This window comes from Carya illinoinensis, chromosome 9, assembly GCF_018687715.1.
Source record: "Carya illinoinensis cultivar Pawnee chromosome 9, C.illinoinensisPawnee_v1, whole genome shotgun sequence".
NCBI classification, from domain to species: domain Eukaryota; kingdom Viridiplantae; phylum Streptophyta; class Magnoliopsida; order Fagales; family Juglandaceae; genus Carya; species Carya illinoinensis.
This window is the reverse complement of record NC_056760.1, coordinates 16,539,702-16,552,347: the sequence shown is the minus strand read 5'-3', so window position 1 is coordinate 16,552,347 and position 12,646 is coordinate 16,539,702. Positions and strand designations below refer to the sequence as shown.

General features: G+C 33.6%; 1 protein-coding gene across 1 annotated transcript; it reads left to right on the top strand.

The window, feature by feature from the left end:
• Positions 1-398: 398 nt before the first annotated feature.
• On the top strand, positions 399-4,331 carry LOC122276265 (protein SRG1-like). The gene is made up of 4 exons (XM_043085854.1): positions 399-671; positions 2,435-2,682; positions 3,034-3,358; positions 3,844-4,331. Exons 1-4 carry the CDS (start codon positions 414-416, stop codon positions 4,099-4,101), a joined length of 1,089 nt encoding a protein of 362 aa, XP_042941788.1. The 5' UTR covers positions 399-413; the 3' UTR covers positions 4,102-4,331.
• Positions 4,332-12,646: the final 8,315 nt, after the last annotated feature.

Sequence of the window (12,646 nt, the reverse complement as noted above, 5' to 3'; positions counted from 1 at the left end):
TTACATGGCCTCAGACTTTTCGCTCGGAAAACCGACACTGCTGGTTTTCTTGCTAGGTTAGTTTTTGGATTCGCCGGGGTTTTGATTTTCGCAGGTTTTGAGTGAGGATGGGTCTGAGTTTAGAGAGAGAACTTGGGAGGAATACGAAGCTAAGAATGAAAGATTTGTCTCGTTTGAAGTTCTTCTGAAAAAATATCATTGACACAGCCTCACTAAAGACCAAAACATCCTTATATAAACAGACATAAAGGAAGAAAACAAAAGGTTAAAAAAGTAATTATACAATAAATACGGAAGAAAAAAACGAAATATGTGAATTTACTGCTCATTCCTGTAGAAGCGCGATAGGCGCTTATTATTATAGAGAGATATATATCATTGTGGTTTTTGGTTTGATATATCTGTTAAAAGCTATGGATCATCAAGAAAAGCTACAGAGCCTGGGAAGATCTATCGCAGTGCCATGGGTTCAAGATCTGGCCAAGGAGAAAAAGTCTACAATTCCACCACGATATGTGATACCCCATCAAGATCCTCCCCTCATCATCTCAAATACCTCCTCTTTACCCCAACTCCCTGTCATCGACTTGCAAACCATACTTTCCAACAACGATGATTTCTCAGAGCTCGACAAGTTGCACCTTGCTTCTCGGGATTGGGGTTTCTTCCAGGTATTTTTTCGCATCCAGATTGAATTAACAGTAATTTAAAAAAGAAAAAATTGGTGATGGAGTGTACACTACAAAAAAAGATAGAATTGCCGGCGTTGGATATGCGCTGGTAACTATCCCAAAAAATGCCGCTAATTAATTTGCGGCATTTTTCTACTATTAGCGACGGCACCTTAAATAATTTAATGACGTTTATCTAAACGTCGCTAATGACCTAATTTAATGACAATTAGATAAACGCCGCCACTAGTACGATGCCGACTCATCATACAATTTGGTGGCATTTATTTAAATGCCACTAATAGTATTTTGGCGAAGTTATTAACGACGTTTATTTAAACGACGGTATTTTTTTAAAATAGCGGCGTTAACATAAACGCCGCCACATTATGTTGTCAGCACATCATACAAATTAGCGGCTTTTATTTAAATGTCACTAGTAGTACATTAGCAACACTTTGAATTTATTAATGGCGTTTATCTAAACGTCATCATGAGTTTGTTTTTTTCTGCATTGCAGCTAATTGTAAACACTACTACTAATTTGTTGCTAGCATATTTTTTTTAAATTAGCAACATTAATATAAACACCGCAATAAATATATTACTGGCGCATTGCATTAATTAACGGTATTTACTAACGCACCAATAATATGATATCTCACAATAAAATAATATAATATATCAATTAATAATAAATATGATATAATGGGTTATTATTCATATAATAAAAAAAATTACAAATAAAAGCACATAAAAGTTCTTCATGAATAATTCTTCATCTTCACATTGTGTTTGTCATTAGCTTTAAGACCATTTCTTTCATGGGTACTTTTTCTTCACATTTATCCAATAATTTTTTGGAAAATGTTATGCAATTGTTGAGCCTGGAAAAGATAAAAAAAAATTATACTAAATTAATAGAGAGTAACCATAAATCAATAGCTGAAACTTCTAATCGATAACCAAAAAAGTTATGCAATTGTTGAGCTTGCAAAATGTTTCTTTGGGTCATATTCAATATCATACAATCCTCAAGCCGGAAAGCTTCTAATCTAGTAGCTGAAAGCATAATGGTCCAGATTCATATAATGGGTAAGATTAAAATGATCTACTCGTTTATATATCCTACTCAAAATACCAAAAAACAGAGTATACCTTGGGCACGACATCTAAAAAATGATCTACACGGCATCTGAAAAATGTAAATCTTGTAAGTACATAGAATTAGATCAACTTTTCATATATTTCAGAAACATAGAGATTAAAAATGTAAACTATTTGGTAAATGCAAGAGACCTCTAATGCAAATGCAAAAACATAGAGATTGAAAATCTAGTTAATTACAAGGGACCTCTAATGCAAATGCAAAAACATATATAATCAATGCAATCTAATAATAAATAGAATAATGATAGCCTTACCACTATAAAATAAATAAAATAGTTGTATTTTTTCAACCATTAAAAAATAAATAAATTAAAACACACTTACAGTCAAATTGAGAGAACAAAATCAGGGACTAAGCATTTTTCTAAATATAATAACCAACAAGTACGGTAATTAGTTCGTGGGATTACATTCATATAACAAAAATGCTACACTCACCAATAAACGAGTCCTGATTAATTTTTTTATTTAGTAATTAACGAAGTGCTTGAATTTTTAGTTATGCTGGGATTTTTTTTAATATTTAAGAAAATAAAAATAAAATTTTTCTTTTGTTCTTCTCGATGGATTAATTATAATTATATATACTACAGCTGATAAACCATGGGGTGAGCAGTTCGTTGTTGGAGAATGTGAAGTCTGGCATTCAAGAATTCTTTGAACTCCCAATGGAAGAGAAGAAGAAATATTGGCAACAAGGAGGGGATATAGAGGGATTTGGGCAGGCCTTTGTCGTCTCTGACGAGCAGAAGCTTGACTGGGGAGACCTTTTCTACATGGTCACTCTTCCTACCCATTTGAGGAAGCCGCACTTGTTTCCCAAGCTCCCTCTCCCGTTGAGGTTCTCTCTCTAAATTTACACAATTCAATAATTGGTTTTAATATTAAAACAGGACCATAAATAGTTTCATATATGCTAATTAGTGGAAAAATTAATTAGTCATATATTTTAATTAATGTAACTATGCTATGATACTATATAAAATTATCATCGTTTATTCCAAAAGTTTAAGCTAATAAGAATGATAAATTTTATTATTAATCGTATTTACTAACAATCTTTACACCTATCTCTATATTTGGACAGTAAGAATGAAACTTGCATTTCTCTGAACTTTAGATATATTAATTAAGGCATTTGATCTATCGAGTAAAGGATCACTAAAGTGTATATATCTTCTTTAATTTGCAGAGACAATTTAGAAGCTTACTCGGCTGAATTAAAAGCTCTTGCAATGAAAATCTTTGACCTAATGGCAAAAGCTCTGAGAATGGAAACTAGGGATATGACGGAGTTGTTTGAAGAAGGGTGGCAAGGCATGAGGATGAATTATTATCCTCCATGTCCGCAGCCAGAGCTTGCCATTGGTCTCAAGCCTCACTCTGATTCCGTTGGCCTAACAATTCTCCTGCAAGTCAATGAGATGGAAGGCCTACAGATAAGGAAAAATGGGATGTGGATTCCTGTTAAGCCCCTACCAAACGCTTTCATTGTCAACATTGGTGATATTCTGGAGGTAAGTAGCCCAAGATCTTGAAAATTAGAAGAATAAATGAAAAAAAAAAAAAAAAACCCTCCTTTGTCGCCAATGCAAGCTGGGCAAGGACCCACTTCAAGTATTTTTCAGATTTTTTTGGATGAATCATTGCGTCTATAAACACCTGTTTATATATAAAACGTAACAAACTAAGCATGAGGCTGGTGAGGATAAGAAATTGCTCATTAGATATGTTACTGTGATAAAGAGGTTTAATAAAAATAATTTCACAAATTGATGTTTATGTGATGCATTAGATATGTTTTATAATAAGTTAACCAATTTTACAATCTGACATACCATATCAAATTTTGTTAATTTATGAATTTACTTTAGTGAAATATAGTATTTCTTGTATAAGAAAATAGTTAAAAAGGAGATTGGAAATTATGTCCAGTACTTATGCCTGTTGTCGATACATATATGTGAAATTAAAGGGGCTTTGTTACATGACGCACATGCAGATCGTGACAAATGGAACATACCGAAGCATCGAGCATCGGGCAACAGTGAACTCGGAGAAGGAGAGGCTCTCTATTGCCACATTTTACAGCCCAAAGCTGGATGGAGATATGGGACCAGCACCAAGCCTTATTTCTCCGGAGAGATCACCTGCTTTGTTCAGAAGAATTGATGTTGCCGATTACTTCAGGAATCATTTTTCACGGGAACTCCGTGGGAAATCATATCTCGATACCATGAGGATCGACCACCCAAAATGAAGAGAAAAGCATTTAAATCAGTACTCTGCATCTACTTATCCATAATCAGTATCAATAATAGATCAGTACCCAGCTTCCTTTTGATCATGGCATGCAAGGGGAAGATCTGGGGTTTCGATCTGTGTCATTCATATTGTACTAATAATTAAAATAACTATTTTTAATTCTCTTGTGGTACTGTACGTTTTGGTTTGACTTGATTAATAAATCCTAATTCATTAACGAAAAAAGGCAAATCGATCATGATACTGATCCGCATATTATTTGACAACCCAACTTGATCGAATTGATTAAAAATAATATTTTTGATCCCATTTTCTTGAACGATAATGGATTTTCTAACTGACTTTTCTTCTAAAAATTCAAAAAATTAAAAAAGTAATAATAATTTTCTTGATTGGTCAAGTTGAATTGTCAAATGGTATGCTCTTTAGAAGGATTCTGGAGAATCATGATCCGTATAATCAAGATACGTATGTAGACGTACCACTTGACATCCAACTAATTATTGTCTGAATTGAATATTTTTTTAACATATATTTTTTTCAGATTTTTGTATTTTCTTAATCAAAAGTGAGTTTCTAACTGACATTTCTGATGAAAAAATTATTCAAAAATTTTTAAAAAATAAAAAATAATTTCCTTCATGTCGTGAAGTTGAGTTATCAGCTCTATTGAAAGTTGCACCCATATCGAGCATGTCAATTGACAAAGAAGAATTCATAATTTTGTCTTCTAAAACTTACTATATATTAATATATTTGAATTTTGTTTTAAAAATAGTTAAAAATATTACTAATAGTATATTTATGTATTTCTTTTAATATATAAAAAATAAATTTAAAAAAAGTGATAATTTTGAAAAAACAATGATGAGACTGAACAGAGCACCCAAAAACCGTGGAAAGTATGAAAAAAGGCTCTCATATTGACGTTCTAGATCGCCTGCTTTTTAAGACTTGTAATTAATGAATTGCATTTTTTTTTTATTGGCATTTTCATATGTTGTTTGTGAGACACGTTGAATCATTTATAATCTCTCATAATTTTTTGTTCTCACTAGGAAATTTGAGTTCTATCATCTCTTTGTAGTCTTTGTGGCGAAGTTGAAGAAGGTAAAGTCTCGAAAAAGCCTAACCCGAAGTCCTTGAAGTCATATATGTTCGTGCCTTTTATTTCCTACGCTTTTTATTTTATGTTATATCACCCATTTTGCCTCATGACACCATATCCTCCCTCGTCCAGTTGTCTCTTCTTTCCCTCCTTCTTTCTTCTCTCCTGATGGGTTCCTCTTCCACTGGGCTAGGCCTTAAAAATATTGTGGGTCTATTATATTTTATCCCTTACAATATATATAATGTTTTAGATTCATTTTAAGAAATAATTACTCACTTCGAATTATGTAACTTGAAATTACCCAAATATCCGTATATTGTAACATAAAGATTTATCAATTTACTAAACAAATTAGTTAGTCGACATTTATACAATAATATAATAAGAAAGCATTAACTTGTAGTGAATCAAATGTATAACAACAAAATTAGTAACAAATGGAAACCATTTAAAGAACTATTTAAATATAAAAATTTATAGGAAAGCCAAACATAAAAAAGTCAATTTTTTTATTTGAAAATTAATTACAAGTAAATCTCAATTACAAAACTTTTTTCAATCAACTCTCTTACTTGACACGACAAATGACATGTTTGCCTCTTCCCGATCCTTTGATACTTGATAGAGTTCGTGATGAGTTACTCGTTTTGTTAGAGTTTAAACCATAGCAAGAAAGAACGGGATCATATAACAATATTGTTGGCATTCACCCATACCGAAAAATGCATGAATAGCTTGGCATTATCTGTAGAATAGATTTATTGTTCCCCAAATAAAATGCCGCATAACCCAACAAAGACGAGTTATACACAAAGGAGGCATATAGCAAAACTACGCCATAACCTCAAATAAAAATGCCTCCCTTATGACAACCCTCTTACAATTATTTTACAACCCTATGTGAAATTGAGTGTATGTAGTTCTATAAACTTTTAATGAAAATACATGATTGTATTAATGGATTATAAAAAATTAAAAAAATTATAGTTGTATTGCTACTCTTATTTGATTATTATTCCAAATGTTAGTAGAAGCTTATGTAGTAGCAAGTGATCATCCTCACTAAGTAGCAACTGATCATCCTCACTAAAATATTTATCTTTGAGTATTAAGGCACATGACTCTGCACGTGGTACACACACAAGTGCTTCTGGAAGAAATTCCCAACAACTTGACTCAACTCATGACCCAATAGAGGACTTCAATACAACAGCATAACAGACTCTACTCCACAGAATATTCTTGATTTTATCTTTCTGTTTTTATGAAAAGTCTCTCATTGGATACTATACTCTATAAATGTATAGTGAATCTGTTCATTTGGAATCAAGGAAGATATATAGAAAATGCAACAACGCCCGCCTTGTGGCCAAGGGGTTCCATCAACAGGCTGGTTTGGACTACACTGAAACCTTTAGTCTAGTTGCCAAGGCTACTACAATCCATCTTCTGGTTTCTATAACTATGCAAAACAAGTGGCTTCTTCATCAACTCGATGTGCAAAATGCATTCCTACACGGGGACCTGGAGGAGGACGTCTATATGCAGCAACCACTAGGTTTTGTCAATTTTAATCTTCCCTCTTATGTTTGTAAGCTACAAAAATCAATTTATGGGTTAAAACAAGCTCTTTGAGCTTGGTGCTCTAAACCAAGCACCAAACTACCCTTGTTAGGGTTTCAAGGGTCTCGATCAGATTCCTCATTATTCATTAATTTACTCTAGTTCATCTGATTGTATCTATGTTCTAATTTATGTTGATGACAATATTGTCATTGGGTCAAATGCTTTACTGCTTTATGTATGTCATTTCTAGTCAAAACTTTAGGTTATCTTCATTACTTTTTAGGTGTTGAAGTCATTCGTCAATCAACTGGTCTATTTATGAGTCAAACCCGATACATTCATGAGCTGTTAAAATGCATCAACATGCAAAATTCAAAACCTGTTTCAATGCCTATATACAAGATTTAGGTTATCTTCATTACTTTTTAGATGTTGAAGTCCATCGTCAATCAACTGGTCTATTTACGAGTCAAACCCAATAAATTCATGACCTATTAAAATGCACCAACTTGCAAAATTCAAAACCTGTTTCAATACCCATGTCCAATTCAGTCAAATTATCAGGGTTTGATGGCATGACATTTGAAGACCCCCAACTTTATCGCAGTGTTGTGGCCAGTCTTCAATATCTTGTCTTCAAGCGACCTAATATCTCAGTTGCTGTTAATCGTGTTTGCCAATTTATGCATTTTCCTCGAATTCCTCATTGGCATGCTGTCAAACGCATCTTGAGTTTTCTGCGTCTTACTGCACATTATGGTTTGTATTTTTCATCGTCTTCTACATTTCAGCTTAATGCCTTTTTTTATGTTGACTAGGTTGGTTGCCTAGATGACCGGAAATCCACTACAGATTTCTGTGTTTATTTTGGTTCACATTTAATTTCCTAGGGTCCAAGAAACAGCCCATCATTGCCCGCTCTACTTCAAAAGATGAGTACACAACTGTGCCAAACACAACTTGTAAAGTAATCAGGTTACAATCCTTATTAAAGGAACTTGGGATTTTTTTTTATCTCAACCACTTACTTTGTGGTGTGGCAACATTGGTAACGTACTTATTGATCAATCCAATCTTGCACTCAAGAACTAAACATGTGGGGTTAGATTATCATTTTGTAAGGGAGCGTGTTTCTTTTAAGACAAACGTCATTTATATCAAGCAAGGATCAACTTGCGAACATTCTCACTAAACCACTATCTGCTACAAGACTTTCCTCTCTCTGTTCAAGCTTCACAATTCAACCTGTGCCGCTTGAATAAGGGGGGATATAAAAGCACATGACTCAGCACGTGGTACTCACACAAGTGATTCTAGAAGAATTTCTCAACAACCTGATTCAGCGCATGACCCAGTAGAGGACCTAAATATAATAACATAACAAACACTGCTCCACAAAGAATATTCTTGATTTTCTCTTTCTGTTTTTATGAAAAGTCTCTCAATGGATATTGTACTCTATCAATGTATTGTGAATCTATTCATTCGTAATCAAGGAAGATATATAGAGAACCACAGCTTTTCCAGTATGTGATTCTCCCATTGTAGCATTTCATCGAACACTACATGTCTCTTTATTGGGTTTTTAGTTATTTAGTTATAATTTTACCAATTTAATACTTAAATTAACTTAATTGTTTAATCGAAATGCTTACTTTTTTATTCATTTTGGCGGACAATCTTCAAGTTTGATGTGTCGATATGCTTGGTTGTCTAATCAATTCGGCCCCAAAATAGTGCAAAACTTACTCTCCGGTGTTTGATCACATTCGGGTACTCTTTTAATGTGTAAAACACACTTGTGAATTGTGAGATTTGTTGTAGTTGATGAGTATAAGCTGGCCCTTGCCTAAAATGTAGTGAAAAAGTTTTAACTTTTGACAGGAAAGCCTCTCCATCCCGCTCATTATACTGAGGAAAATTTGAGATTTGAACAGTATTTGCCTAGAGTTAGTATTCATCTTCATATTATTTTTTATAAATATTTTATTTAATTGAAAAAACAAATTTTTTTTCCCAATCATCTATACTTTATCTTGATCTGTTCATATATGTTATAGTTGAAACAATTTTACCATTTGGGCAAAGATGATTTTTTAAAAAAATATTATTGTTACTAAAGTACTGATTTTGAAAGCATTACCGATTAGAGAGTTAAATATTTTTTTTAAAAAAATTTAGTTACATATGTAAACTCAAAAACACGAGCACAATAAATAATTAAATACTTACAAAAATGTGAAAAGAATTATGTTAGAAAGCACAGCGGAAAAGTACCTCAAGCTTAGCTTAAAAAGTTACTCTACTAGTTTCTCCAAATTGATAAATTCCAAGCGTTTCCGCTTAATGGCAAAGTGCACTATGTATGATGAAACTAGAGTGACACTAAACAAATTCAATACCTAAATGCTTATTTCAAGAGAAAACAAAAAGAGAGAGAATTCACTGTTGTGGTAAAAAACAAGAACCAAATGAGGAGGGCTATATATAGCCCACCCTACACGGCTGGCCTTAAAGGCCAGCCTTTACTCTGAAGATAACGCATGGCTTTAAAGCCATGCGTGAGATGTTACAAGCCTTGTAGCGCATGGCCTTATGCTTGTAACACACAAGAAGGGGAGGGGTCTGCCCACGTGGGCGCCGCTCCATCCAACATCTCTCACTCGCACACAGTGGGCATGACCCCAGGTCTGCATCGCTCTAATGTTCTCAATATTGTTCATACAAGTAAATAGATCATGCCACCACCAAGCACATCTAAAAAATATGGGAGTACTTACACCAAATTTCTCCTAGAGAAGACCAGCATAGTAACATCCCTAAAGTATCTGGTCATGTCCTAAGCTCATTCGATCACATCAGATCAATCATTTTCGAACCCTCTTGAGTTTAGAAAACTCAGAACAATAATTGACTACCTCCAAATCATTTCAATATGTTCATAACCTTAGTTGCTACCAGTATATAGCGTCATAATTTGACGTCAGCAAACACTATCGAAAATGCGATATCGAAAAATCTTCCCTTTGCACTCATATCATTCAACTTTAGTCGAACCACTTTCCCAGCAATGCCTCTTTAGACCATTTTAATCATGGCCATAAACAATGTAATAGCTTGCTAGAAATTCAAATGTAGAATTTCTATTGGTTTTAGGAACCTCGTGAAGACCCTATAAGTTTTTACGAATCCATTAATCGTATAGCTTTTAGTCTAACCACATAGTTAGTGTTATCACTCACTGTGGTATCAGAAGTATGGAATGTCCAAATTAAGTTAGAAAAGTTTTAATTAGACACCTTAGCATTGATTTTCGCCAAATAATTTCATCCCCCACATGGCTAATCAGATGTCGTCAAGAGGATCTAGAAGGTTCTAGAAGGAAAAAATATCAAAGAGCTACCTCACTCTTCCAAGTCTATAATCTACCATTAGAAAATATCTTGGGCTGAAATTTGTGGATATTTTTTGGTAAAAATATCTTGAGCTGATTTTTGTGGATATTATTGGGTAAAAATACCTTGAGTTGATATTTGTGGATATTTTTGAATAAAAAATATCTTGAGCTGATTTTCGTTAATATTACTAGGTAAAAATATCTTCAGCTGATTTTTGTAGATATTATTGGATAAAAATATCTTGAGCTGATTTTTTGTAGATATTATTAGGTAAAAATATTTTGAATTAATTTTTGTAGATATTATTAGGTAAGAAAGACCTACACTCAACTCTCACTTCAACCTCATCCTCTTCCATATCTTGTGCATAAATATCTCCAGCCCACTCTCAAGTACGTCATGTCTTTCGAGTTATGTTCAAGTTTGTTATGTCTAGGATACTTGTGACGAAATCATTTTTAATTGTCAGAATTTAGTTCAAGTTCAGTTATGCTTTAATTACATATGTATGAGGTTACAACAATTATGACATAGCAATTGTGACACGTAAAATACATGAGGTCACAACAACTATGGAGTATGTATTTAAGCAATTAAAGAATAAGTTTCAGATCAAGTTTATGTTATGTTATGTTACGTTCATGTTCAAGTTCATGTCAAGTCAAGTTCAGCTCACGTTTCAATTTAAGTTATGTCGATTATGCTGTGTTGTACGTCAAGTTATGTTTTGATTACTTATGTATGAGATCATAGCAATTGTGACGCATACACTACGTGAGACACAACAATTCTGACACGTAAAATACATGGAGCCACAACAACTGTGAAGTATGTACTTAAGCAGTTAAAGAATAAGTTTCAGGCACATGAAATATGGGGTCACAGCAATTGTGATGCATACACTACGTAAGACACAGCAATTGTGACACGTAAAATATATGGGGCCACAACAACTGTGAAGTATGTATTTAAGCAGTTAAAAAATAAGTTTCAGATCATGTTCATGTTAAGTCAAGTTTCAGAGCAAGTTCAGGTTAAGTCAAGTTTCAGATCAAGTTCATGTCAAGTTAAGTTTAGTTCACGTTTCAATTTTAGTTATGTCAGTTATGCTATGTTGTACATCAAGTTATGCTTTAATTACTTATGAATTTGATTATGCATTCATACTTTTACTATCATCCATGCATCATTAGCCTGTGTGGAAGTTTTTTATTAACTTACTGAGATTTGTAATCAAATCTCACTTTGGTAGTCTCAACTACCAATCCCCCGAATGGTAGATCTTGTTACAGGACCTGAAGGAGAATCTGGAACTGACCAACTAGACACAGTTGACTGAGTGACAGTGCGACGTCAATGTTAATATAGTAGTTAACGTAAATTACTATTTGTACGATGGAGTTGCATCTCCAGTACCTTTTGGATCATAACCATTTTGGACTAGTGTTATGATCTTAGTTGTTCAATGGGTTTTTATGTATGAAGTATATTTTAAGCATTTGGAATATTTTCAATTTGGTGCATAGTATTACTAAAGAAAAAAATTTATCCGCTGTGAATATTGCATAATATTAGATGCATGTTAGGAACATTGCATCTTATATGTCATGAACGGGGGCAGGTAACCTTGTGTTGTATCTGTCAATGCTTCAAATGTTCGTCTGATCCCAAACGGAATTTGGGGGCATCACAGGGTAGTATCAGAGCAATACATCTCTAGGTTGTAAGTCCACATGTTCTTAGGAAATGCACCAAACATTAGACTTGAAATTTTAGTCGTCACTAGGCTTGAATTTCTTAAGGTATGAAAGGTAGTATGTGATTTTAATACGTGTACTCGTATGTTTCAAGAAGGAACACATGACTCGTGGTAGAATATCTCGGAATCCTAAAGGAGATAATAATCAAGAGGATCAGAATCCCCCGATGGATGGAGGATTAGCTAAAGTGGTACGTTTGCTGACCGACGTGCTTAGACATCAACAACTACGGCAAGTGCACATACCCATTAGAGTGTATGTTGTCACTCAAAGAAACGTAGATGATGGCGCCCCAAGAACTGCAGGAGCTGGCATCGTCACTGGTATTTTAATAGGACCTATCTGTGGTTAAACATAGTTAAGGTTGATTTGATTGCAATTGATAGTAGTATTGCATTATTGTTATTTTGGAGTATATCAAGTCATTAGGGTTGATAAATTGTACATTGTTTGATTCAAACGAGTCCCTATTTCTAGTAATTGTGGTAGCGCATGAGAATTCAGTTAGGAATCCGAATTGTTACCCTTGTGGTAAGAGTAACAATTCTCATTAGAAATATTATTGTTCATACCAATGTAGATATATAATACTTTTAAGTGATATGAAAAATGATATTTAAGGTTGATGAATGGTATCCCACATATTTAGAGAATTGCTTTGATTCTAAGAATACGATGGAATTTGAGTTTGAAAGAGTAAATTGA

What these genes read in the sequence shown, in the direction of transcription:
- LOC122276265 (XM_043085854.1), top strand. Translation starts at nt 414, where the DNA reads ATGGATCATCAAGAAAAGCTACAGAGCCTGGGAAGATCTATCGCAGTG. An exon ending in GGGATTGGGGTTTCTTCCAG is followed by an intron (nt 672 to 2,434) that starts GTATTTTTTCGC and finishes TATATACTACAG; the next exon opens with CTGATAAACCATGGGGTGAG. An exon ending in ACATTGGTGATATTCTGGAG is followed by an intron (nt 3,359 to 3,843) that starts GTAAGTAGCCCA and finishes ACGCACATGCAG; the next exon opens with ATCGTGACAAATGGAACATA.